The 27,742-nt window shown below is 42.3% G+C and overlaps 1 protein-coding gene across 1 annotated transcript in view; it reads left to right on the top strand.

Moving 5' to 3' along the window:
* The window catches only part of LOC142401795 (rho-related GTP-binding protein RhoG-like), a 30,749-nt gene extending 5,318 nt beyond the window's left edge, over positions 1-25,431 (top strand). Inside the window, exons 2-5 of the mRNA XM_075487262.1 lie at positions 18,479-18,585; positions 21,864-22,015; positions 22,110-22,280; positions 24,281-25,431. Of these exons, the coding sequence (XP_075343377.1) occupies positions 21,887-22,015; positions 22,110-22,280; positions 24,281-24,556 (576 nt within the window). The 5' untranslated portion in view covers positions 18,479-18,585; positions 21,864-21,886 and the 3' untranslated portion in view covers positions 24,557-25,431. The remainder of the gene's footprint in view (positions 1-18,478; positions 18,586-21,863; positions 22,016-22,109; positions 22,281-24,280) is intronic.
* The last annotated feature ends 2,311 nt before the right edge of the window (positions 25,432-27,742 follow it).

Here is a 27,742-nt window from a genome sequence, read left to right as displayed (position 1 = left end):
GTTGGATGTTTTAACCATGATTTGACCTGATATTGTTGGATGTTTTAGACCTATTTTGGCCTGATATTGTTGGATGTTTTAGACTTGGTTTGGCCTGATATTGTTGGATGTTTTAACCCTGGTTTGGCCTGATATTGTTGGATGTTTTAGACCTGGTTTGGCCTGATATTGTTGGATGTTTTAATCCTGGTTTGGTCTGATATTGTTGGATGTTTTAGACCTGGTTTGGCCTGATATTGTTGGATGTTTTAACCATGATTTGACCTGATATTGTTGGATGTTTTAGACCTGGTTTGGCCTGATATAGTTGGATGTTTTAACCCTGGTTTGGCCTGATATTGTTGGATGTTTTAACCATGATTTGACCTGATATTGTTTGATGTTTTAACCCTGGTTTGGCCTGATATTGTTGGGTGTTATAACCATGATTTGACCTGATATTGTTGGGTGTTTTAACCCTGGTTTGGCCTGATATTGTTGGATGTTATTTGGCCTGATATTGTTGGATGTTATAACCATGATTTGATCTGATATTGTTGGATGTTTTAACCCTGGTTTGGCCTGATATTGTTGGATGTTTTAACCATGATTTAGCCTGATATTGTTGGATGTTATAACCATGATTTGATATTGTTGGATGTTTTAACCCTGGTTTGGCCTGATATTGTTGGATGTTTTAGACCTATTTTGGCCTGATATTGTTGGATGTTTTAGACGTGGTTTGGCCTGATATTGTTGGATGTTTTAACCCTGGTTTGGCCTGATATTGTTGGATGTTTTAGACCTGGTTTGGCCTGATATTGTTGGATGTTTTAATCCTGGTTTGGTCTGATATTGTTGGATGTTTTAGACCTGGTTTGGCCTGATATTGTTGGATGTTTTAGACCTGGTTTGGCCTGATATTGTTGGATGTTTTAATCCTGGTTTGGTCTGATATTGTTGGATGTTTTAGACCTGGTTTGGCCTGATATTGTTGGATGTTTTAACCATGATTTGACCTGATATTGTTGGATGTTTTAGACCTGGTTTGGCCTGAAATTGTTGGATGTTTTAACCCTGGTTTGGCCTGATATTGTTGGGTGTTATAGACCTATTTTGGCCTGATATTGTTGGGTGTTATAACCCTGGTTTGGCCTGATATTGTTGGATATTTTAGACCTGGTTTGGCCTGATATTGTTGGATGTTTTAACCCTGGTTTGGCCTGATATTGTTGGATGTTTTAACCATGATTTGACCTGATATTGTTGGATGTTTTAACCATGATTTGACCTGATATTGTTGGATGTTTTAGACCTGGTTTGGCCTGAAATTGTTGGATGTTTTAACCCTGGTTTGGCCTGATATTGTTGGATGTTTTAGACCTGGTTTGGCCTGATATTGTTGGATGTTTTAATCCTGGTTTGGTCTGATATTGTTGGATGTTTTAGACCTGGTTTGGCCTGATATTGTTGGATGTTTTAGACCTGGTTTGGCCTGATATTGTTGGATGTTTTAATCCTGGTTTGGTCTGATATTGTTGGATGTTTTAGACCTGGTTTGGCCTGAAATTGTTGGATGTTTTAACCCTGGTTTGGCCTGATATTGTTGGGTGTTATAACCATGATTTGACCTGATATTGTTGGGTGTTTTAGACCTATTTTGGCCTGATATTGTTGGGTGTTATAACCCTGGTTTGGCCTGATATTGTTGGATATTTTAGACCTGGTTTGGCCTGATATTGTTGGATGTTTTAACCCTGGTTTGGCCTGATATTGTTGGATGTTTTAGACCTGGTTTGGCCTGATATTGTTGGGTGTTATAACCATGATTTGATCTGATATTGTTGGATGTTTTAACCCTGGTTTGGCCTGATATTGTTGGATGTTATAAGCATGATTTGATCTGATATTGTTGGATGTTTTAACCCTGGTTTGGCCTGATATTGTTGGATGTTTTAACCATGATTTGGCCTGATATTGTTGGATGTTATAACCATGATTTGATCTGATATTGTTGGATGTTTTAGACCTGGTTTGGCCTGATATTGTTGGATGTTATAACCATGATTTGATCTGATATTGTTGGATGTTTTAACCCTGGTTTGGCCTGATATTGTTGGATGTTTTAACCATGATTTGATCTGATATTGTTGGATGTTTTAACCCTGGTTTGGCCTGATATTGTTGGATGTTTTAACCCTGGTTTGGCCTGATATTGTTGGGTGTTATAACCATGATTTGACCTGATATTGTTGGGTGTTTTAGACCTATTTTGGCCTGATATTGTTGGATGTTTTAACCCTTGTTTGGCCTGATATTGTTGGATGTTTTAACCATGATTTGATCTGATATTGTTGGATGTTTTAACCATGATTTGACCTGATATTGTTGGATGTTTTAGACCTGGTTTGGCCTGAAATTGTTGGATGTTTTAACCCTGGTTTGGCCTGATATTGTTGGGTGTTATAACCATGATTTGACCTGATATTGTTGGGTGTTTTAGACCTATTTTGGCCTGATATTGTTGGATGTTTTAACCCTTGTTTGGCCTGATATTGTTGGATGTTTTAACCATGATTTGATCTGATATTGTTGGATGTTTTAACCATAATTTGACCTGATATTGTTGGGTGTTTTAGACCTGGGGTCCGTTTCACGTAGCAGGTTCAACCAACTCTGAGTCTATTCCTGATCTCTGAGTTGATCTACTCTGAGATAGAAAACCCTGAGTTTCCGGTTCCACAAACGCTGATTTGAGTGAGGTTAATCAACTCTGAGTAAGTTCACCTTGAGTTAGCGCGTGCACCACAACTTTAAAAAGCCAGCATCAATGGAGCCCCGATTCGACAAGTCACCATGGCAACGGGGAAGAGGAGGGGCTACGTTTTTCACCAACCTCGAATTGGAAATCTTAATGCGCTCATACGGCGAGTTTCAATACGTTTTTAGAAATAAGTGCAACACCGCTGCAGCAGCAAAAGTGTAAGTTTAAATGTAGTCCTTTGCAATCACAATAATATTACAGGGAAACTGCTTGAATGGTAGCCCATTCATTTATTTCATTTAGGTGCAATCCCGCAGGGGAGAAGCGCTCTTGGCAGCAGTTTAAGATGAAATATAAAAACATTGTTCAAACAGGTGAGACCTCGGCATGGAGGTTCCTCATTTTGATCATGTTTTACACTGTAAAGTAAATATTAAGTGGCTATTTGACTGTGCAGTTATTTTATTCCCAACATAATGCTGTTTTCACACACGTCTTCTCATCTATATCATCCATCCATCCATTATCTATACACCGCTGAATCCGTCAGTCGGGTCGCGGGGGGGCTGGAGCCTATCCCAGCGGTCAATTGGCAAGAGGCGGGGTACACTCTGGACAGGCCGCCAGTCCATCGCAGGGCCACATAGAGACAAACGAGACAAACAACCATACACACTCACAGTCACTCCGAAGGACAATTTAGAGTCATCATCTATATCATGTTCTGTTAAATAATTAAGCCTATTTAAACTAACACAGATTTCTACTGAGTCAACAGAAAGAAGGCAGATGCCCATAAAACGGGTGGTGGCCGCCACCTCTAACTGGGCAGTGGCTGAGGGAATCCCCAGAGGGAATCCACCCCCAAGACACGAGTGCCTTTATAAAATATAATAGGCCTTTATATGTCTTTTTTAAGCCTATTCATATAAATATTTATTTGTCTTTTATGTCTTTTTTTTCTTTTGTCCCAACACATTCTGATGGTGCCGCTCAAAAAGATAATTGTCTGTAAATGCAAAAATCTATGCGCGGTCTGATAACCATCTCCGACGAATATTTATTTCTCTGCGCAGTAATGCTGCACCTTCATCCACGGGATCGTTGTCAAAGGACATGTTCGTGAAAAAAGTCGCCTCCTACTGTGCCTAATGGACTTATAGAAGTAGAAGAACTCGCTCTGCTGACTGAATGAATGAGGAAATCAAATGGCGTGTGTGGCTGAAAGAGGGCGGAGACAGAGAGAAACTCAAGGTTTCTTGAATAAAACCTGGTCCCGACCAGGTTAGGTTCAGAGAGTCTGTTACTACGGTAACTGACCGAGAGGTTAAGTTACCTCTCTTTGTGAAACAGGCTAGAGTTACCCCACTTTCTCGGGGTTGAGTTACCTCCCTTTGTGAAACGGAAAACTCAGGGTTTCCTTCATTTCAGGGTTAACCTACTCAGAGTTTTCACTAAACCTGCTACGTGAAACGGACCTCTGGTTTGGACTGATATTGTTGGATGTTTTAGACCTGGTTTGGCCTGATATTGTTGGATGTTTTAACCATGATTTGACCTGATATTGTTGGATATTTTAGACCTGGTTTGCCCTGATATTGTTGGATGTTATAACCCTGGTTTGGCCTGATATCGTTGGATGTTTTAACCATGATTTGACCTGATATTGTTGGGTGTTTTAGACCTATTTTGGCCTGATATTGTTGGGTGTTATAACCCTGGTTTGGCCTGATATTGTTGGATATTTTAACCCTTGTTTGGCCTGATATTGTTGGATGTTTTAACCATGATTTGACCTGATATTGTTGGATGTTTTAACCCTTGTTTGGCCTGATATTGTTGGATGTTTTAACCATGATTTGACCTGATATTGTTGGGTGTTTTAGACCTGGTTTGGCCTGATATTGTTGGATGTTTTAACCATGATTTGACCTGATATTGTTGGGTGTTTTAGACCTGGTTTGGACTGATATTGTTGGATGTTTTAACCCTTGTTTGGCCTGATATTGTTGGATGTTATAACCATGATTTGATCTGATATCGTTGGATGTTTTAGACCTGGTTTGACCTGATATTGTTGGATGTTTTAACCTTGGTTTGGCCTGATATTGTTGGATGTTTTAGACTTGGTTTGACCTGATATTGTTGGATGTTTTAACCATGATTTGACCTGATATTGTTGGGTGTTTTAGACCTGGTTTGGCCTGATATTGTTGGGTATGTTAATCATGATTTGATCTGATATTGTTGGATGTTTTAGACCTATTTTGGCCTGATATTGTTGGGTGTGTTAACCATGATTTGATCTGATATTGTTGGATGTTTTAACCCTGGTTTGGCCTGATATTGTTGGGTGTGTTAACTATGGTTTGATCTCATATTGTCAGGTGTTTTAGTCCCGGTTTAGTGCAATGATCTTCTGTCCTTTTGGGCCAGATTTTATCCATTATTGTTGCTTATTTTCACCCTGGTTTGGTCCTATATTTTTAAATATTTAGGGAAAGTTTTTGTTTTACTTTTAATTTTACTTTAACCTGTTTTATCCCTCGTTTAATTTTTAAAGCTCAAATTTAAAGTAAGGTGTTGAGTCGGGCCTGATTTTGTTTGATACTCTTGACTTTTTTTGTCCAGGTCTGATGTTATATAAAAAAAAAATCAGGCATTCTCAGCTTTGAAATGGTTCTGTCAGAGCGTTAGGGTTAGACTAAATTAATATCAACAAAATGACGAGAAGTAAAGAAAAACTTGAAAATAGAATCTTAACCGGAACAAGATTTCTAAAAAAAAAGTTCTTCTGGTCATCACGTGATATATATCAGTTCATATTTTGTTGGATATTTTTAGCAAATTATATTTTTGTGTCTGTTTTAGTCCTCATCAGCTACATTTTAGCCTGGATGACGTCACGCAGAAACATCAGTCATTTTAGTCACACTTCCGAAAATGAGGCAGGAAGTCTTTGATTTGTCAGAAATGACCAAAATAGTCTGAGTGGGAAACCATTCAGTCGTCAAAAACCTGACTCATTTCAGGCCAGTTTTGACATTTGATATTATTGGAAGTTTTTGGCCCTGGTTTGATCTGATAATGTGTGAGGTTTCTGCTCAGCTCTGGAAGTTTTTGGCCCTGGTTGGGTCTGATAATGTGTGAGGTTTCTGCTCAGCTCTGGAAGTTTTTGGCTCTGGTTGGGTCTGATAATGTGTGATGTTTCTGCTCAGCTCTGGAAGTTTTTGGCCCTGGTTGGGTCTGATAATGTGTGAGGTTTCTGCTCAGCTCTGGAAGTTTTTGGCTCTGGTTGGGTCTGATAATGTGTGATGTTTCTGCTCAGCTCTGGAAGATTTTGGCCCTGGTTGGGTCTGATAATGTGTGATGTTTCTGCTCAGCTCTGGAAGTTTTTGGCTCTGGTTGGGTCTGATAATGTGTGAGGTTTCTGCTCAGCTCTGGAAGTTTTTGGCCCTGGTTGGGTCTGATAATGTGTGATGTTTCTGCTCAGCTCTGGAAGTTTTTGGCCCTGGTTGGGTCTGATAATGTGTGATGTTTCTGCTCAGCTCTGGAAGTTTTTGGCCCTGGTTGGGTCTGATAATGTGTGATGTTACTGCTCAGCTCTGGAAGTTTTTGGCCCTGGTTGGGTCTGATAATGTGTGATGTTACTGCTCAGCTCTGGAAGTTTTTGGCCCTGGTTGGGTCTGATAATGTGTGATGTTTCTGCTCAGCTCTGGAAGTTTTTGGCCCTGGTTGGGTCTGATAATGTGTGATGTTACTGCTCAGCTCTGGAAGTTTTTGGCCCTGGTTGGGTCTGATAATGTGTGATGTTTCTGCTCAGTTCTGGAAGTTTTTGGCCCTGGTTGGGTCTGATAATGTGTGATGTTTCTGCTCAGCTCTGGAAGTTTTTGGCCCTGGTTGGGTCTGATAATGTGTGATGTTTCTGCTCAGCTCTGGAAGTTTTTGGCCCTGGTTGGGTCTGATAATGTGTGATGTTTCTGCTCAGCCCTGGAAGTTTTTGGCTCTGGTTTGGGTAACATTACTGGATGTTTAGCCTGATATTTTTAAATGTTTTAGCTATAGTCAGCTCCAATATTTACGGGAACTTTTGTGATTTCATCAAACAACAGACATTCAAATGTCAAAGCAACATTTTGGTGTTTCAGGGACAACGATTCTCTCTTTAGACATAAATATTCTGCGGTATTACATGCTAAAAAAAACTGTGGGCTTTCTAACATTTCACAAACTCACATTCACACTTGCAGCTGCTGAATAAAGAGTGTCGGACTAACCCTTCCTGTTTCGGTTTCATCACAGTTCCTCTTTGGTCTGTCTGATTGTTAGCGTTAGCGTTAGCAGGGTCAGGAAGCGCTGTTCTGAGGGGTAAATATGGAGCTCTCTGCCTCTGACAGACTCGTCATGTTCAGCTTTCATCGTTAGAAATGAGAGTATATTCAAGCTGAAGACTTCCGTCACAGTTTACATGATGACAGCTCAGCTGGATCTGTTACCTGAATACTTCAGGTTACCTCAACTAGCTGAGAGTTTGTCAACAGATTGTCTAAAAGCATGGATATCTGGCATGTTGCTCCCTCATCAGTGAAATATGTGCTACAACACACTGTTTGCTAGCATGCAAACATGCAAGCATGCACACATGCACACATGCACATAAGAGCCTAACAACAACTGTTAGCTGTTTAAAAACTGCTAACGTCTGCTAACTGCTGCTAAAAACTGCTAACAGATGCTAGCAGTAGCAATATTTGCTACAACACACTGTTTGCTAGCATGCACACATGAACATAAGAGCCTACCAACAACTGTTAGCTGTCTAAAAACTGCTAACGTCTGCTAACTGCTGCTAAAAACTGCTAACTGCTGCTAAAAACTGCTAACATCTGCTAACTGCTGCTAGCAGTGGCAATATTTGCTACAACACACTGTTTGCTAGCATGAACACATAAACATAAGAGCCTAACAACAACTGTTAGCTGTCTAAAAACTGCTAACGTCTGCTAACTGCTACTAAAAACTGATAACTGCTGCAAACACATGAACATAAGAGCCTAACAACAACTGTTAGCTGTCTGAGATTAGCTGTCTGAGATTCATTTAGTCCAGAATCCTTTAATTTACCCCCAGTTTTGTCCAGTCTCGACACATTGAGCACTGATATGTTCAACAGCTTAAAGCTGCCGTCGGCAGGTTTTCAAAATTCCGAGTCCAAAGTCGGAAAATTGGAACTGATACAACTTTCAGGTCCCTCCCCCTCTGTGGATGAGGTTGTGCACGTGAGTTCACACCAGTGTGCGCGCACACAAGCTGGGGGCAGACTCACGCTCAGCATGAAAGACGTGGTTGGTGACTGTTCTGCTCAGATAATAGATAAATAATAAACCTAACGTGATTGGTTTAAAAACAGCCGGGAGCGCTCGATTTTTGCAAGCATGATTACAGGCTTCAGAGGGAGCTACAGAATTCGGGATTTTTACTAAACAGCCTATTTAATATTCTACTTCCAGAATCCCATGACAGTTCAAGCTAATATGACTAAAAAAAAGTTGCCGACGGCAGCTTTAATGATCGTAAAGAAAACTAACTATGTAGAAGCTAAACAAGGTTAAAAAGTCCCTCTCTGAGTGTGGAAAACAGGGTTTAACACTGTGTTCGCTGGTGTTTAAGTCTACGTTTCAATTCCAGTTTGTTCCCGGATGTTTCGTGTTTTAGCCCTTTTGGAATCCACTTGTTTTGTATTTTTCTTTCACGTGGAACATCTGGTTTGTTAAAATGTTTAAAGGCTGGATTCTCTTGCTCAGTAGATTTACGGTATTAGCATGTTTCCTAATGTGCCTCCACCTTGTTTAAGTTCCCTCTTTTTACCCCTAAAAGTCCGACCTTCTGGTCAGCCGTGAGTCATTCTGGGCTCAGATGGGTTTTTCTGTCCTGGGAAAGTTGGGAGAACTCTTCACAGCTGTGAGAATATTCTGTAAATGTGGTGACTCCAGTTTTAGAGCTCTTCCTGTCGTTGCCTCAGCTGCTGGGTGTTGGTTCCTCTGTGAGGGAGAACAGAATAAAACAGAAAAAGAAGACGAAACCAAAGTCGTCTGTTAGTTCCTTAAACACAGACAGATGCACGTCTCTCTGTCTCATTACATTTCCCATAAACCAGACAAACAGTGGCCAAATACTCTGTCAGAAACAGAAACTTATTGGTTTATCTGATAAAGTAATTCATTTATTGTTTCAATAAGGTGTTTTCTGCTCCTGGTTTGATTGGGACACGTTTCTGTAGATATTATAGATTAAAAGCGTGTTTCTTTAGGTTAAAGTAATATAATGTATCTGGTAATATTTGTTCATCTGTTGGACCAAATTACTGATGAATTTTCAGCTGTAGGTATTCTAATTTAAATGAAATCCCAGCTGCTGTTTGTGACTCGAACAGAGAACAGAAAGTTCAGTTCTGTCCAAAGTCCTGATCAGCCCTAAACACGTGATCAGTCAGAAACAGGAAGGCTCATGAATGAATGAGAGTAAAAACAGCTGAACTCATTTTAAAGGAAGTCTCGATCCTTTGAGCAGCATATAACATTTATAACATAAAAAAGACTTAATATGCTTAATATGATGAAAGGTGGTGAGATTAGCATACCTGGTTTCATTTACTCTGATAGCTGTAAGGCAACGGGTCTGTAGATGTGAACCACCGCCAGGCAGCCAGAAGGGGCCGCTAGCAACTGCTGCTAACGTCTGCTAACTGCTGCTAACTGCTACTAAAAACTGCTAACGTCTGCTAACTGCTGCTAACTGCTACTAAAAACTGCTAACGTCTGCTAACTGCTGCTCACTGCTACTAAAAACTGCTAACGTCTGCTAACTGCTGCTAACAGATGCTAACTGCTGCTAACAGATGCTAACTGCTGCTAAAAACTGCTAACGTCTGCTAACTGCTGCTAACTGCTACTAAAAACTGCTAACGTCTGCTAACTGCTGCTCACTGCTACTAAAAACTGCTAACGTCTGCTAACTGCTGCTAACAGATGCTAACTGCTGCTAACAGGTGACATATAACATACAGTATCTATAAATGAATCTGCTTAAAACTTAACTGCTGTGAATCAGTGGTGAAATAATGTCTCAGATTTGCTGCTTTGTTCTGAAACCGTTAGTCACAGAAATGACCCCTGAGAAAAGTTATAAAACATTTATGGTTGAACATCTGCACAGTTAAACCTCCCAAGATGACAAAGTGCATGTTGGTGTTCTTAATGGTATTTTTGAGTTTGTCATTTCCTGGAAAACTATTTAAAAATGCTGATGACTCCTCCTGCACTCGGGGGCGAACACTGACTTTGCATCTAAGGAAGAGTTCATGTCAGCCGGTCAGACAGAGCAGACTGGGCATTTACCCACAATGCATTTCGCTCCTGCCCGAGCTGAAATCAGCCGGCCTGAAGCTGATTTCTCTTAAGCTCTAAACTCTGTAAACTTTAGCAACATTTGAAACATTTTCAGGCGAGAAAGTAGTCGTTTAGATCCCCAACGTGTTGAAAACCTGACAAAATACCGGCTGTTTACAATTTTGTTCCCACGAATTCGGCGCTACTAAAGCTAGCCGCAGTGAGCAACGCACTTCCTGTTATTTTCACAAAATAAAATACCCGTTGCCTTTTATCATAGGGAAAGCCATTACCATACAATTGGTGCTTTTGTTTTGAAAACAGGAAGTGAACCTACACTCGTTGTAGCTAGCTTGAAACTGCCGTTTTGACAGGAAATGACGATCGGCGACGTCACGTTACGTTGCATCTTGGGTAGTTTGAGTATGAGTAGTAACCTCATGATGCATACCCAACATTTAGGAGAATCTAGTATGCATCCGGGAACTTCTCGCTTACTCAAACTCGCATACTAACTCAGAAAGTTAGTAGGAGAAGTAGGAGAAGTATGCGGTTTGGAACACAGCCTTTGACCATCAATGTGACTGATGAGCTCATTTTTTTGGCCTCTAAGAAGCAGAGATCATGACTGGAAGCAAAAAGTTCCAGATCACCTCGAAACAGCCACAGTTCTGTCACAGCAGCATCTAGTGGACGCCAAAGGAACTGCAGCCCAACACAACTCACTTTTAGCAGCAGCTAAAAGGCTAAAGACAGTTGGTGGAAACCATCCTCCACTGGGGAAAGATAAAGAGGAAAGTGGCCTCTGAGTTTAAGAAGTTTTGTGCTTCATTTCAACATGACACCATGATGACATTTCTGTTCTGAAAGCTTCCTTCTTTCCAAATACGTGAGTTACAAAAGGGGGTCGTTACAACACTTGAGCCGTTGGTTTCGCTCTTCTTCTACGCCTCCGCGGGTCATCAACGGATGATTTCCTGTCGACACTTTAACGGTCAGAACTGTTCAAATCTCTGTGAAAGACTCGGTTCTGACCCGGAAACGTTAACCAAACATTAAGCTAAAACGGTTTATCTGCTGCCTTCACTATATAAAGTCCTTCAGATCTGTTTTCATGGTTCAGAACCACGGAGAGCTCAGAGAGCCGGATCATTGGCTGTGTTCCAAACCGCATACTTCTCCTACTACTCCTACTAACTTTTTGAATTAGTATGCGAGTTTGAGTAAGCGAGAAGTTCCCGGATGCATACTAGATTCTCGGAAATGTTGGGTATGCATCATGAGGTTACTACTCATACTCAAACTACCCAAGATGCAACGTAACGTGACGTCGCCGATCGTCATTTCCTGTCAAAACGGCAGTTTCAAGCTAGCTACAACGAGGGTAGGTTCACTTCCTGTTTTCAAAACAAAAGCACCAATTGTATCGTAATGGCTTTCCCTGTGATAAAAGGCAACGGGTATTTTATTTTGTGAAAATAACAGGAAGTGCGTTAGCTCACTGCGGCTAGCTTTAGTAGCGCCGAATTCGTGGGAAACAGTGGGCCGGGTCAGACTACCGATCAGTCTGATCAGACTGTGATCAATGAGCCGGTGGATCCAAACATGTTGGAAGCTCCACTTCAGAACACGGCTGTGTACCAGCTGAGCAGGAAAATAGAGTTTAATCACTTTATTTTAGAAGAATTCTTCACATTTAATGCCGCAAACATTAAAACTAAGGTTTTATTTCATTCATTGTAGTTTTTACACATTTTACTCATAAAAAGGAGAATTTATGGTAACTTTGTTGGAACTTTATGGGTTTAACTACGAGTGTAAAACTAAAACTTTATTAAAACATATTTAAACTACATCAGTTAAACTGGGAACGGTGGGAATTATCTATGTAAGACTGAGATAAATGGGATTTTACAGGTGAAAAACTTTACAGCAGGAACATGGTTCAGAGGTTAATCAGCTCACAGGAAGATGTGGTTTTACATCTTTGATGGTTTCTGCAGAATCCCAGTTTAGATTTCAGGATTTTTGGGGAATTAAGAGAGTGATGATGTCACATTGTTAGTTTCAAACTACTTTCATGCCCCGAGGTGTTTTTATCTCCTTTCACAAAAAGTACCAGAAAAATACACAAAAGAGACGAAACGACTCAAGAGAAGCATAAATGAGGTAGTAATTATATATTAATGAGGTATTAATGAGGTATGAATGCGGTATTAATGGGTTATTAATGAGGTATTAATGTTGTATCAATGAGGCATTAATGATATATTAATGAGATATTAATTATGTATTAATTGGTTATTAATGAGGTATTAATGAACTCCAACCAAACACCAAATGTGTTTTCATCGTCTTTGGCCCAGTACAAGTGTCTCGGGGACAGTTTAATCACCTCAGAACTCAGAGCGCACCCACCCAAACTCCAGTTAAATCTGAGCTGACGTACCTCTGCTCCGCCTCAGTAAATCCTGACGGCAGCTTTGCAGCCCAGAACAGAGTTTTACCAGATGTTCAGCAGATAAATGTTCTTCTGAAGCAGAGAAATGTTCTTCTAAAGCAGAGAACTGTTCTTCTAAAGCAGAGAACTGTTCTTCTGAAGCAGAGAAATGTTCTTCTGTAGCAGAGGACTGTTCTTCTGAAGCAGAGAACAGGGGCCTCATGTACAAAGACTTGCGTGGATTTCCTACTGAAACATGGCGTACGGCCAAACCAAAATGACCTCCAACGTCGGATGTACGAATATGTGCGCACGCATGTATCCAAGCACATTTCGTTTGTACATCCCAATCAACGTGGAATTGAGCGCACATGTCGGAGCACCCGACTCCTCCCTGTCCACGCCCCTACTTAAATACGCAAATCATATTTAAATGAGCCCTGCACCTGCGATTCCCCTCTGTGTACGATCAGAAAATAAAGAAAAAAAACATGAGTAAGACGGGAAAAAAGAAAAATTACACTGAAAGTGAATTGGAAGTGCTACTGTCCGAAGTGGAGGCGCGCAAAAATGTACTCTTTGGTACGCTGTCATCCGGCATAAGCAGCAAACGCAAGAGGAGTGGGTGGGAGAGCCTGAGGCTGTTAATGCTGGGGGGTCTGAGAAGCCTCACAAGCAGAGGTGAAGAAGAAGTGGTCCCACATTAAGGTGGAGGTGAAGCGGAGACTGGCTGCCCACCGTTGCAGTGTGGCCAAAACAGGCGGGTGGGGGGGTGACCGACCCGGTTTGAACAGAGAGTCGGCGCAACTATGGGTGACACTGCTCTCTCATGGGGTGGTGGGAGCTCATGTGGGTCACTCTGATTACCCCCAAGGTAAATACCGATGTTTTTGTGTAACTCACAACAACGTGTTCATACAGTAACGTGCAGAAGTGCGCCGGGGAAAAGGCTGATTGAGATATTTCACACTTTACGCACGGGGTTATTGATATATGCCCACAGAGACGATCAGGGGCTTGTTAGAAAGATCTTAAGCCGAAGTTTAACCAGCAAAAAACAGCAAGAAACTAACTTTAACCACCGACTAATATATATAATATAGCCTAATAATGATGCTGTGAAGACGGGATAGAAACTGGGGGCGCACATACTCAATGCGCGTCACGGGAATAATATTAGGACCATTACAAGAATGAAGTTACACACCAAGAAGCCAGCCATCACGCACAGTGCCACCCTGTAGTCTGTTCCCAACGATGCTGTTACTCAGAATGTATGAATCGTGCGTTGAACCAGGCCACCTCGCCACAATGTTGGTTAATTGCATTTATGCATCACATATGATCTGTACATCGATCGAATGAAAATGTTTCCTGTTAACATACAAATTCATCATGTGATGGCGCTTTTATAGCAATGTGTGCGCAGTCGATAGCTCCGATTACAAAACCGGCTCTCGCTGCAAATTGAGCTTTAATGTTGGCCTGTTGGGAATTTGATATACGTGGCTCAGATGCGGATAATTCTGTCCCACACGGCTGGCATGGCTCGGCTGGCATGGCTCGGCTGGCACAGTCCCAATCGGTTGGCCAGCTCCCTCTGGAATGCTCCGGTTGGAACCCCAGTGTGCACATCACCTGTGAGCACAGGCAGCGCATGGCTCCTCGCTGTGTTGCGCTCCAACACCGGCCGCAGCTCTGCGCACAGTTCCAGGAGGATTTCCCTCAAAACGGCTGATGAGCCAGTCGCCATCATATGCCACAAATCCTCTCTGTTGTAGTGAACACACACTCTCTTCTAATTGCACCATTTGCAAAGTCTTCTAATACTTTTAAAGCAGCCATTGTTTTTAATGGTATGCATTGCACCACTTTGCGCTGCTTTTATATCCACTCGTGTAAATGGAGACACATGGGTGTATTAATTGTTTATCAGTATTAATTGTTCATGTGTCTCAAATGTGCACATCACTGTCTGACGACAAATTGTTTTCACATGTATTTATTATAACAGTTTCCCAACATCACCTTAGGTGTCGCCAAAGAATCAACAGCTGCAGAAAAGTGCGTACGCCAGCCCTGAAGCTGCCGTGAGGCACCGCACATTTCCACGGTCTTTTCGTTCTTGATACATCTGATCGTTGACGTGAAAAGGTGCGTACGCCACTATTTTGTGCGTACGCACGCTTTGTACATGAGGCCCCTGTTCTTCTGTAGCAGAGAAATGTTCTTCTGTAGCAGAGAAATGTTCTTCTGAAGCAGAGAAATGTTCTTCTGAAGCAGAGAAACGTTCTTCTAAAGCAGAGAAATGTTCTTCTGAAGCAGAGAAATGTTCTTCTGAAACAGATAAATGTTCTTCTAAAGCAGAGAAATGTTCTTCTGAAACAGATAAATGTTCTTCTAAAGCAGAGAAATGTTCTTCTGTAGCAGAGAAATGTTCTTCTGAAGCACAGAAATGTTCTTCTGAAGCAGAGAAATGTTCTTCTGTAGCAGAGAAATGTTCTTCTGAAGCAGAGAAATGTTCTTCTGAAGCAGAGAAATGTTCTTCTAAACCAGAGATCTGTTCTTCTGAAGCAGAGAAATGTTCTTCTGAAGCAGAGAAATGTTCTTCTGTAGCAGAGAAATGTTCTTCTGTAGCAGAGAAATGTTCTTCTGAGGCAGAGAAATGTTCTTCTGAAGCACAGAAATGTTCTTCTGAAGCAGAGAACTGTTCTTCTGTAGCAGAGAAATGTTCTTCTGAAGCAGAGAAATGTTCTTCTAAAGCAGAGAAATGTTCTTCTGAAGCAGAGAAATGTTCTTCTGAAGATAAATGTTCTTCTGAAGCAGAGAAATGTTCTTCTAAAGCAGAGAAATGTTCTTCTGAAGCAGAGAAATGTTCTTCTGTAGCAGAGAAATGTTCTTCTGAAGCAGAGAAATGTTCTTCTGAAGCAGAGAAATGTTCTTCTGAAGCAGAGAAATGTTCTTCTGAAGCAGAGAAATGTTCTTCTGAAGCAGAGAAATGTTCTTCTGAAGCAGAGAAATGTTCTTCTGAAGCAGAGAAATGTTCTTCTGAAGCAGAGAAACGTTCTTCTGAAGCAGAGAAACGTTCTTCTGAAGCAGAGAAACGTTCTTCTGAAGATAAATGTTCTTCTGAAGCAGAGAAATGTTCTTCTAAACAGAGAACTGTTCTTCTGTAGCAGAGAAATGTTCTTCTGAAGATAAATGTTCTTCTGAAGCAGAGAACTGTTCTTCTGAAGCAGAGAAATGTTCTTCTGAAGCAGAGAAATGTTCTTCTGAAGCACAGAAATGTTCTTCTGAAGCAGAGAAATGTTCTTCTGAATCAGAGAAATGTTCTTCTGAAGCAGAGAAATGTTCTTCTGAAGCAGAGAACTGTTCTTCTGAAGCAGAGAAATGTTCTTCTGAAGCAGAGAAATGTTTTTCGGTAGCAGAGAAATATTCTTCTGTAGCAGAGAAATGTTCTTCTGAAGCAGAGAAATGTTCTTCTGAAGCAGAGAAATGTTCTTCTGAAGCAGAGAAATGTTCTTCTGAAGCAGAGAAATGTTTTTCGGTAGCAGAGAAATGTTCTTCTGAAGCAGAGAAATGTTCTTCTAAAGCAGAGAAATGTTCTTCTAAAGCAGAGAAATGTTCTTCTGTAGCAGAGAAATGTTCTTCTGTAGCAGAGAAATGTTCTTCTGAAGCAGAGAAATGTTCTTCTGTAGCAGAGAAATGTTCTTCTGTAGCTGAGAAATGTTCTTCTGAAGCTGAGAAATGTTCTTCTGAAGCTGAGAAATGTTCTTCTGAAGCAGAGAAATGTTCTTCTGAGGCAGAGAAATGTTCTTCTGAAGCTGAGAAATGTTCTTCTGAGGCAGAGAAACGTTCTTCTGTAGCAGAGAAATGTTCTTCTGAAGCAGAGAAATGTTCTTATGAAGCTGAGAAATGTTCTTCTGTAGCAGAGAAATGTTCTTCTGTAGCAGAGAAATGTTCTTCTGAGGCAGAGAAACGTTCTTCTGTAGCAGAGAAATGTTCTTCTGAAGCTGAGAAATGTTCTTCTGAAGCAGAGAAATGTTCTTCTGAAGCAGAGAAATGTTCTTCTGAAGCTGAGAAATGTTCTTCTGAAGCAGAGAAATGTTCTTCTGAAGCTGAGAAATGTTCTTCTGAAGCTGAGAAATGTTCTTCTGAAGCAGAGAAATGTTCTTCTGAAGCACAGAAATGTTCTTCTGTAGCAGAGAAATGTTCTTCTGTAGCAGAGAAATGTTCTTCTGAAGCAGAGAAATGTTCTTCTGTAGCAGAGAAATGTTCTTCTGTAGCAGAGAAATGTTCTTCTGTAGCAGAGAAATGTTCTTATGAAGCAGAGAAATGTTCTTCTGTAGCAGAGAAATGTTCTTCTGAAGCAGAGAAATGTTCTTCTGAAGCAGAGAAATGTTCTTCTGAAGCAGAGAAACGTTCTTCTGAAGCAGAGAAACGTTCTTCTGTAGCAGAGAAATGTTCTTCTGAAGCAGAGAAATGTTCTTCTGTAGCTGAGAAATGTTCTTCTGAAGCAGAGAAATGTTCTTCTGAAGCAGAGAAATGTTCTTCTGTAGCAGAGAAATGTTCTTCTGTAGCAGAGAAATGTTCTTCTGAAGCAGAGAAATGTTCTTCTGTAGCTGAGAAATGTTCTTCTGTAGCAGAGAAATGTTCTTATGAAGCTGAGAAATGTTCTTCTGTAGCAGAGAAACGTTCTTCTGTAGCAGAGAAATGTTCTTCTGTAGCTGAGAAACGTTCTTCTGTAGCAGAGAAATGTTCTTCAAAAGTGTTAGAGGTTCAGAACTCCATCAGTAAATCAGACAAAGCAGCAGTTCATGTTCACGTCCTCCACCCTTACGGAGGCTGCCAGCACATGACAGGCTGAGGAATCTGAAACAGATCAGCCTCCACCCAGAGAGCAGGGAGGGTGGGGTCAGCGTCCCCAGAGTCTGGGCTGAGACACTTTCCCCATCGCACATCTGGAGACAAACTCAGAGTCTTAGGTTTCAGTTCGACATCAGTAACTTCATCTGAAGCTCTCTGAGTTTCTGCTAACTCTGAAACATGTTCCAACATGAACATAAACCCAGAATCTGAGGCAGAACCAGAGTTAGTTCAGTTCTGAGCAGCTTTAAAGTGAATATCTGCAGATGTTTCCATGGTAACAGCTGCAGAGATTCACTGAAACATGTTCCAACATGAACATAAACCCAGAATCTGAGGCAGAACCAGAGTTAGTTCAGTTCTGAGCAGCTTTAAAGTGAATAACTGCAGATGTTTCCATGGTAACAGCTGCAGAGATTCACTGAAACATGTTCCAACATGAACATAAACCCAGAATCTGAGGCAGAACCAGAGTTAGTTCAGTTCTGAGCAGCTTTAAAGTGAATATCTGCAGATGTTTCCATGGTAACACCTTGTTGCTGCAGAAATCCTGTTTTCTGTCTGTCACACTGTGTTATCTTTGCTGTTTTTCACACATGCAGCTGAAGAAATGGGAACAAATCTTAATTCCAGTCTAAAACCCACAAAGAGCTTCTAGATTATTCATTTCTGGTGGCATAAAACAGTTTAATCATGTAATTTATATGAATTGTTCCATAATGAGTCATTAGATTATATCTTATATTCCTTTTCAAGCTTTAAATTGAATCTTATTGACTTTTTCTTTATGTTGTATAAAATATAATTCTTATTATTGCCTGTTTTTTCCTACTTTTCTACTTTCAAACTTCCTCCTTCCTTTATTTAACAGGTGAAACAGTCAGAAAGGTGTTCATCCACTCATGTAATGATGTGAGGTTCAGTTCACTCTGGGATGCAAATCTCTGTGTGAGCAGGATAACATCTCTGTTTTGTTTGGCCGTTTCCTTCTGCTGAGATAATTTCCATAAACACAAATACTGCCCCCCCCCCTCTCTGCAGGAAGGCCATGGACCTCACATATTTCTGAACAAAACGAGTTAACTGGAGGAACCTGAAGCATCTCTGACCGCTGCAACGCCACAACTCCGCCCGTAAAACTCCTGAAGGTAAACTCTGAAAGGTTCTGATAGGTTCTGACAGGTTCTGACAGGTTCTGACAGGTTCTGACAGGTTCTGATAGGTTCTGATAGGTTCTGACAGGTTCTGAAAGGTTCTGACAGGTTCTGATAGGTTCTGACAGGTTCTGATAGGTTCTGACAGGTTCTGACAGGTTCTGACAGGTTCTGAAAGGTTCTGAAAGGTTCTGATAGGTTCTGACAGGTTCTGAAAGGTTCTGATAGGTTCTGAAAGGTTCTGATAGGTTCTGATAGGTTCTGACAGGTTCTGGTAGGTTCTGACAGGTTCTGACAGGTTCTGACAGGTTCTGGTAGGTTCTGACAGGTTCTGACAGGTTCTGACAGGTTCTGATAGGTTCTGACAGGTTCTGGTAGGTTCTGACAGGTTCTGATAGGTTCTGACAGGTTCTGACAGGTTCTGACAGGTTCTGGTAGGTTCTGACAGGTTCTGACAGGTTCTGATAGGTTCTGATAGGTTCTGATAGGTTCTGAAAGGTTCTGACAGGTTCTGATAGGTTCTGACAGGTTCTGAAAGGTTCTGACAGGTTCTGATAGGTTCTGATAGGTTCTGACAGGTTCTGATAGGTTCTGAAAGGTTCTGATAGGTTCTGACAGGTTCTGATAGGTTCTGATAGGTTCTGACAGGTTCTGACAGGTTCTGATAGGTTCTGACAGGTTCTGATAGGTTCTGATAGGTTCTGGTAGGTTCTGACAGGTTCTGATAGGTTCTGATAGGTTCTGGTAGGTTCTGACAGGTTCTGAAAGGTTCTGACAGGTTCTGATAGGTTCTGATAGGTTCTGAAAGGTTCTGACAGGTTCTGATAGGTTCTGATAGGTTCTGATAGGTTCTGACAGGTTCTGACAGGTTCTGAAAGGTTCTGACAGGTTCTGAAAGGTTCTGATAGGTTCTGATAGGTTCTGATAGGTTCTGGTAGGTTCTGACAGGTTCTGAAAGGTTCTGACAGGTTCTGATAGGTTCTGACAGGTTCTGATAGGTTCTGATAGGTTCTGGTAGGTTCTGACAGGTTCTGACAGGTTCTGACAGGTTCTGAAAGGTTCTGACAGGTTCTGATAGGTTCTGACAGGTTCTGATAGGTTCTGACAGGTTCTGACAGGTTCTGACAGGTTCTGATAGGTTCTGATAGGTTCTGATAGGTTCTGACAGGTTCTGATAGGTTCTGATAGGTTCTGACAGGTTCTGATAGGTTCTGATAGGTTCTGACAGGTTCTGACAGGTTCTGATAGGTTCTGGTAGGTTCTGATAGGTTCTGGTAGGTTCTGACAGGTTCTGACAGGTTCTGATAGGTTCTGACAGGTTCTGATAGGTTCTGATAGGTTCTGAAAGGTTCTGATAGGTTCTGATAGGTTCTGACAGGTTCTGACAGGTTCTGATAGGTTCTGGTAGGTTCTGATAGGTTCTGGTAGGTTCTGAAAGGTTCTGAAAGGTTCTGACAGGTTCTGACAGGTTCTGATAGGTTCTGGTAGGTTCTGATAGGTTCTGACAGGTTCTGACAGGTTCTGATAGGTTCTGGTAGGTTCTGATAGGTTCTGGTAGGTTCTGATAGGTTCTGACAGGTTCTGACAGGTTCTGATAGGTTCTGGTAGGTTCTGATAGGTTCTGACAGGTTCTGACAGGTTCTGATAGGTTCTGATAGGTTCTGGTAGGTTCTGATAGGTTCTGACAGGTTCTGACAGGTTCTGATAGGTTCTGGTAGGTTCTGAAAGGTTCTGACAGGTTCTGATAGGTTCTGATAGGTTCTGATAGGTTCTGGTAGGTTCTGATAGGTTCTGACAGGTTCTGACAGGTTCTGATAGGTTCTGGTAGGTTCTGAAAGGTTCTGACAGGTTCTGATAGGTTCTGGTAGGTTCTGAAAGGTTCTGAAAGGTTCTGAAAGGTTCTGATAGGTTCTGATAGGTTCTGATAGGTTCTGACAGGTTCTGACAGGTTCTGATAAGTTCTGATAAGTTCTGATAGGTTCTGATAGGTTCTGATAGGTTCTGACAGGTTCTGACAGGTTCTGGTTCGGATAGCAGAGGGTTTCACCCAAAGAGTAAAACACGACCACAGAGAGACACAGAACCACCTGAAATACTACATACTGCATACTACATACTTCCATACTACATACTACATACTACATACTACATACTACATACTACATACTACAAACTACATACTGCATCCTTCCATACTACATACCCCATACTGCATACTACATACTACATACTGCATACTACATACTTCCATACTACATACTACATACTACATACTACAAACTACATACTGCATCCTTCCATACTACATACCCCATACTGCATACTACATACTACATACTGCATACTACATACTTCCATACTACATACTACATACTACAAACTACATACTGCATCCTTCCATACTACATACTGCATACTACATACTGCATCCTTCCATACTACATACTTCCATACTACATACTACATACTACATACTTCCATACTGCATACTTCCATACTGCATACTACATACTGCATAGTACATACTGCATACTACATACTGCATACTTCCATACTGCATACTACATACTGCATACTTCCATACTGCATACTTCCATACTACATACTTCCATACTACATACTGCATACTACATACTTCCATACTACATACTGCATACTACATACTGCATACTTCCATACTACATACTGCATACTACATACTACATACTGCATACTACATACTGCATACTTCCATACTGCATACTACATACTGCATAGTACATACTTCCATACTACATACTACATACTACATACTACATACTGCATACTGCATACTGCATACTACATACTACATACTGCATAGTACATACTGCATACTACATACTGCATACTGCATACTACATACTACATACTGCATACTTCCATACTACATACTACATACTGCATACTACATACTACATACTACATACTACATACTACATACTGCATACTGCATACTGCATACTACATACTACATACTGCATAGTACATACTGCATACTACATACTGCATACTGCATACTACATACTACATACTGCATACTTCCATACTACATACTACATACTGCATACTACATACTGCATACTACATACTACATACTGCATACTGCATACTCATCGATCAGACAGTATGCAGAGCGTTTACCCACAATGCATTTTTGTTAGAAATTGAGGTCTGACCTGTCTGACTTCAGTCTGACCTCTGACCTCTGTCTGACCTCTGTCTGACCTCTGTCTGACCTCTGTTCCATGCAGGTTTCTGAGGGCTCAGGTGAACCATGCAGACCATCAAGTGTGTTGTCGTGGGCGACGGCGCCGTGGGGAAGACCTGCCTCCTCATCTCCTACACCACCGGCGCCTTCCCCAAAGAGTACATCCCCACCGTGTTCGACAACTACAGCAGCCAGGTGCGTCTCTGAACACCAAACGTCTGTTGTTCCACCTGTGGAACTGTGCAGAACCCTGTGACCTTTGACCCTGTGGGTTCTCACCTGCCTTCAGGTGACGGTGGATGGCAGAGTCATCAGCCTGAACCTGTGGGACACGGCGGGCCAGGAGGAGTACGACCGGCTCAGGACGCTGTCCTACCCGCAGACCAACGTCTTTGTCATCTGCTTCTCCATCTCCAGCCCCGCCTCCTACGAGAACATCAAACACAAATGGCACCCGGAGGTCAGAGGTCACCACACGTCACAACAGATTCCAGTTTCACCAACACTTCAGGGGGCAGAACATCTGTAGTGTGTAGTGTTTGGTCGTTAGCTCATGCAGCTAACAGGAAGTGTTTGGCCATCAGCTCATGCAGCAAACAGGAAGCGTTTGGTCGTTAGCTAATGCAGCTAACAGGAAGTGTTTGGCCGTTAGCTCATGCAGCTAACAGGAAGTGTTTGGCCGTTAGCTCATGCAGCTAAATGGAAGTGTTTGGCCATTAGCTCATGCAGCAAACAGGAAGCGTTTGGTCGTTAGCTAATGCAGCTAACAGGAAGTGTTTGGCCATTAGCTCACGCAGCTAAATGGAAGTGTTTGGCCGTTAGTTCACGCAGCTAACAGGAAGTGTTTGGCCGTTAGCTCATGCAGCTAACAGGAAGTGTTTGGCCGTTAGCTCATGCAGCTAACAGGAAGTGTTTGGCCGTTAGCTCACACAGCTAACAGGAAGTGTTTGGCCGTTAGCTCATGCAGCTAAATGGAAGTGTTTGGCCATTAGCTCACGCAGCTAACAGGAAGTGTTTGGCCGTTAGTTCACGCAGCTAACAGGAAGCGTTTGACCATTAGCTCATGCAGCTAACAGGAAGTGTTTGGCCATTAGCTCATGCAGCTAACAGGAAGTGTTTGGTCGTTAGCTCACGCAGCTAACAGGAAGTGTTTGACCATTAGCTCATGCAGCTAACAGGAAGTGTTTGGTCGTTAGCTCATGCAGCTAACAGGAAGCGTTTGACCATTAGCTCATGCAGCTAACAGGAAGTGTTTGGTCGTTAGCTCATGCAGCTAACAGGAAGCGTTTGACCATTAGCTCATGCAGCTAACAGGAAGTGTTTGGTCGTTAGCTCATGCAGCTAACAGGAAGTGTTTGGCCGTTAGCTCACGCAGCTAAATGGAAGTGTTTGGCCGTTAGCTCACGCAGCTAAATGGAAGTGTTTGGCCGTTACCACTTGCAGTTAACAGGAAGTGTTTGGCCGTTAGCTCATGCAGCTAACAGGAAGCGTTTGACCATTAGCTCATGCAGCTAACAGGAAGTGTTTGGTCGTTAGCTCATGCAGCTAACAGGAAGCGTTTGACCATTAGCTCATGCAGCTAACAGGAAGTGTTTGGTCGTTAGCTCATGCAGCTAACAGGAAGCGTTTGACCATTAGCTCATGCAGCTAACAGGAAGTGTTTGGTCGTTAGCTCATGCAGCTAAATGGAAGTGTTTGGCCGTTACCACTTGCAGTTAACAGGAAGTGTTTGGCCGTTAGCTCACGCAGCTAACAGGAAGTGTTTGGCCGTTAGCTCACGCAGCTAACAGGAAGTGTTTGGCCGTCAGCTCACGAAGTTAAAAGGAAGTGTTTGGCCGTCAGCTCAGGCAGCTAAATGGAAGTGTTTGGCCGTTACCACTTGCAGTTAACAGGAAGCGTTTGGCCGTTAGCTCACGCAGCTAACAGGAAGCGTTTGGCCGTTAGCTGAGGCAGCTAACAGGAAGCGTTTGGCCGTTAGCTGAGGCAGCTAACAGGAAGTGTTTGGCCGTCAGCTCAGGCAGCTAACAGGAAGCGTTTGGCCGTTAGCTCACGCAGCTAACAGGAAGCGTTTGGCCGTTAGCTGAGGCAGCTAACAGGAAGCGTTTGGCCGTTAGCTGAGGCAGCTAACAGGAAGTGTTTGGCCATTAGCTCACGCAGCTAACAGGAAGCGTTTGGCCGTTAGCTCACGCAGCTAACAGGAAGTGTTTGGCCATTAGCTCACGCAGCTAACAGGAAGAGTTTATAAGGAAGATGTCCGGGTGAAATTTAGAGAGAAATGCGAGAAAAACATGTGGAAATGTGTTCAGAATCCTGTGATGTCATCAGTGATGTCACCACAGGTGAATCAGGTGATTAAATCATAAACTTCTGGTCAGACTTTATCTGTTGGATCCTGGGTGTTAAAATGTTTCCTTTAGAATCAGCAGCTGAATCCTCACCGAGCTCCTTTCATCGTCCCAGGTGTCCCACCACTGCCCAGGCGTTCCCATCCTCCTGGTCGGGACAAAGAGTGACCTCCGGAACGACGGCGAGATTCTAAAGAAGCTGAAAGAGCAGAACCAGGCGCCCATCACCAACCAGCAGGGCACGGCGCTCGCTCGCCAGATCCAGGCGGTCCGCTACCTGGAGTGTTCGGCCCTGAACCAGGAGGGCATCAAGGACGTGTTCATCGAGGCCGTCAGGTCCTTCCTCAACCCGCAGCCCACCACCAGCAAGAAGCCCTGCGTCCTGCTGTGAGGCCCCACAGGACCCTAACGGGACCCAATGGGACCCAACGGGACCCAACGGGACCCTGAGGGACCCCAACGGGCCTCAGTCTGCCTCAGAGACTGCTGCCAAAGTTTATATTCAAGATGTTTTTAGGTAGATTTTTATCTTTCAGGTGTATATGTGAAATAATGATCTGAATCAAGGCGAGCGAATAAAAAACCAGATGTGACACAGAGTGTTCTGAGCATGTTTATCCTGCCTCTGAGAAGCTCCATCCACACAAAGAACACAACAGTTAGCGTGCACAGCTCAGGCTTTAAATTAATTTGTTTCACCGAGAATAAAGTGCTGAAGGTATTTTGGTGAGAAATTGTGAATGAAAAAAAAGTTTGTGAAAGTTGTGAAGCGACAGGCAGAGAAAGTCCTGCTCGACTGTTTGGATAGTAAAACCTTCACTTTCAGTGAAACTAAAAAGTCCTTTATGCTAGCTGCCTACCCGAGAAAAACTGTTGAAATCTGTAAAACAAAATGTGGAAAAAAATAAAGATTTGGCTCCTCACACTTCAGTCTTCTGCAGGACTTATTATTAGCCGTGTTATTAGCCGTGTTGTTAGCAGTGCTATTAGCCGTGTTATTAGCCGTGCTATTAGCCGTGTTATTAGCCGTGCTATTAGCCGCGCTATTAGCAGTGTTATTACCCATGCTATTAGCCGTGTCATTAGCCGTGCTATTAGCCGTCTTATTAGCCGTGCTATTAACCGTCTTATTAGCCGTGCTATTAGCCGTGTTATTAGCCGTGCTGCTTGATTTAACCGATTGTTAGCTGTGCTAGCATCACGGCTAATAATCTGAAACCAGCTCTGTCAGTCTGTCACATGTAATAAATCCCATCTTCTTGTAAACTTGATCAGAAATGTCATTCTTTTTGTTGTTGATTTGATTTACTGGATTTTTATTTAAATGTTATAATACATTTAAAACCCATTTCATACAGTTATACCCCTGCTGTGTCTTATTCCAACATTCTCTTCACTCTTTGAGCTAAATGCTAACATTAGCATGCTATCTGCGATAACAACGAGCTGTCCAGGTGTTGGTGTCTCATTCATCTCAAGACCTGATAAAATGTGTGGAAATGAATTAGAAAGAGCAGAAAATATCCCCTTTGAAGAGCTGCAGCTGAAGGTGAAACTGATCTGGAAACATATTAGAGGAAGGCTGCAGGTTTATTTATTGGCTGCACGCGGCCACAGCAGCAGGTTTTTCAGGTAAACGATGGCGGAGGGAAGTGGGTTTAATGAATGACCTGCAGACAAACAACTTCCCCAAACCATGAAAGGCTCTTTTATGAGATAATCAAATCAGAAAAAGAGCCGAGTCACACGGACAAACGAGCTGATACCTGAAACAGTTTTTACTGTTTAAAGAGATGTTCAGGACTCCGGCAGGTTGGTCCCCGATGAGGAGCTGAAGCCCTCAGATCAGTGCTGACTTTAAAGGGATACAGGGTTCCCACTCTAAGTCAGATATAAAATTCCATGATTTTCCATGACTTTCCAGACCCAAAAAATAAAATTTCCAGGACCACTTCTGTGAAAAGAAATGACGTTCAAAAGATTTTAAAAGTGTGAAAACAAGATTATCTTCACCCCTAGAGCTGTTCTTTGTCTATGTGAAGGTTTACACAACCACAGATTTGCAGAACTTAAAGGTGGGGTCGGGGATCTTTTTCTGGAGCATTTTTTTACATATTGCTTGAAATACTCTTCACACCCCCATTGCAACCAATTAATTAAAAGTTTTGACACAAAAATGAAAAGTTTTAGTGGCCTCTAGAACGTACAATCTAGGAAAAACAGAATCCAATCATACTGAACGGACCGTTCACAATGATTGGATACTGATGCCGTCTATCAAACTGCAACCTGCTCCTCCCTCCCCCTCCTTCCCCCTGTGCGCGTACCCTGCTCCGTGAACGAATTACGCGTCCAGAAGCTTGGCAGGAAGCTAAACTAGAGCCAGCTTGGCTAGCACCTAGCATTATTAAACGTATAGTTAGCATAAACTAAATACTAAATACTAAATACGGCAACGATCGATGCTTGCTGTCAGAACAGCGCTCGTGCACCTTCGTGCGCGTTCATGTACTCTAGAGGCGTGCCTTCGGGGGGAAAGTGAAGAAAAGGGTTGGGACTTTTTACCTGTGTATTTTCAAAACGCAGCTTCGCTGGACTCAAAATCCAGGATCTCCTACCCTACCTTTAAGTGTAAATGTCAGAAATGACCACCCTTCTCGGCTGAAAGCCCTGTAAACACACGGTAAATAAAACAATTAAAACAATTTAAATATTTATCGTTTATTTGACGAAAAAAAAATCATGCTGTGACAAGGTCGATGATCTCACCGCCCGCAACCGTGAAGCACGTTTTTTGCTCGTCGCATGGCTCTGCAACACGTGTTCTCCCATATTTGACAGAAATATGACTGTTTTACAAACGCTACATTTAGCTCTGTGGTCATCAATTCGCGATAGCCAGCCTCTGAAATCGTCATTTTCGAGCCAACTTTCTTGGAACCTGCATTTGCCAGGAATGTTTGCCAACTGACGCCGAACCACCGCTGCCAGACTTCAGTGGGCTCGGAGATATTGCATTCTAGAATGTTGCACATTACAGCGCGAAACCAAACCATCTCTGGTGAAGCGTTGTAGTTATAACCAGTAAGAAACAATGTTACACACCAAACAAAAAAGTAAGCAACAAAATACACTCAAGTTTTGCTTCTACACAACTGTTAAGAAAATTCAATGACTGTGCATGCAAAATGGTCAAATTCCATGACTTTCCATGACTGGAAAAACTTTTATGAAATTTCATGATATTCCAGAAATTCCATGACCCGTGGGAACCCTGGGGATAGTTCGCCTCTTCTGACATGAAGCTGTGTAACTTCCCATATCAGCAACATCATTTCTGAACATCTTCTTACCCCCTGCTGCGTCCTGTGAGCAGAGTTCCAGCCTCGTTTTGGTGTTGATGAAGGTAGTCCGGTGTTCTGGGACCCACCTGTTCCTCAGCAGGTGTTCTGGGAACATAAACAGCTCAGTTTCTGTGTGTTTGGGAGTAAAACGCTCACAGAAAACTCATGAACGTAATAAATAACTTCCTCAGTTACCGTGTTGGTCCACCAGGGGGCGCTGCTGCTGCTCCTTT

Source organism: Odontesthes bonariensis, chromosome 16, assembly GCF_027942865.1.
Source record: "Odontesthes bonariensis isolate fOdoBon6 chromosome 16, fOdoBon6.hap1, whole genome shotgun sequence".
NCBI classification, from domain to species: domain Eukaryota; kingdom Metazoa; phylum Chordata; class Actinopteri; order Atheriniformes; family Atherinopsidae; genus Odontesthes; species Odontesthes bonariensis.
Note: the sequence above shows the minus strand (reverse complement) of the source record. Positions and strands in the feature narration are given on the sequence as shown.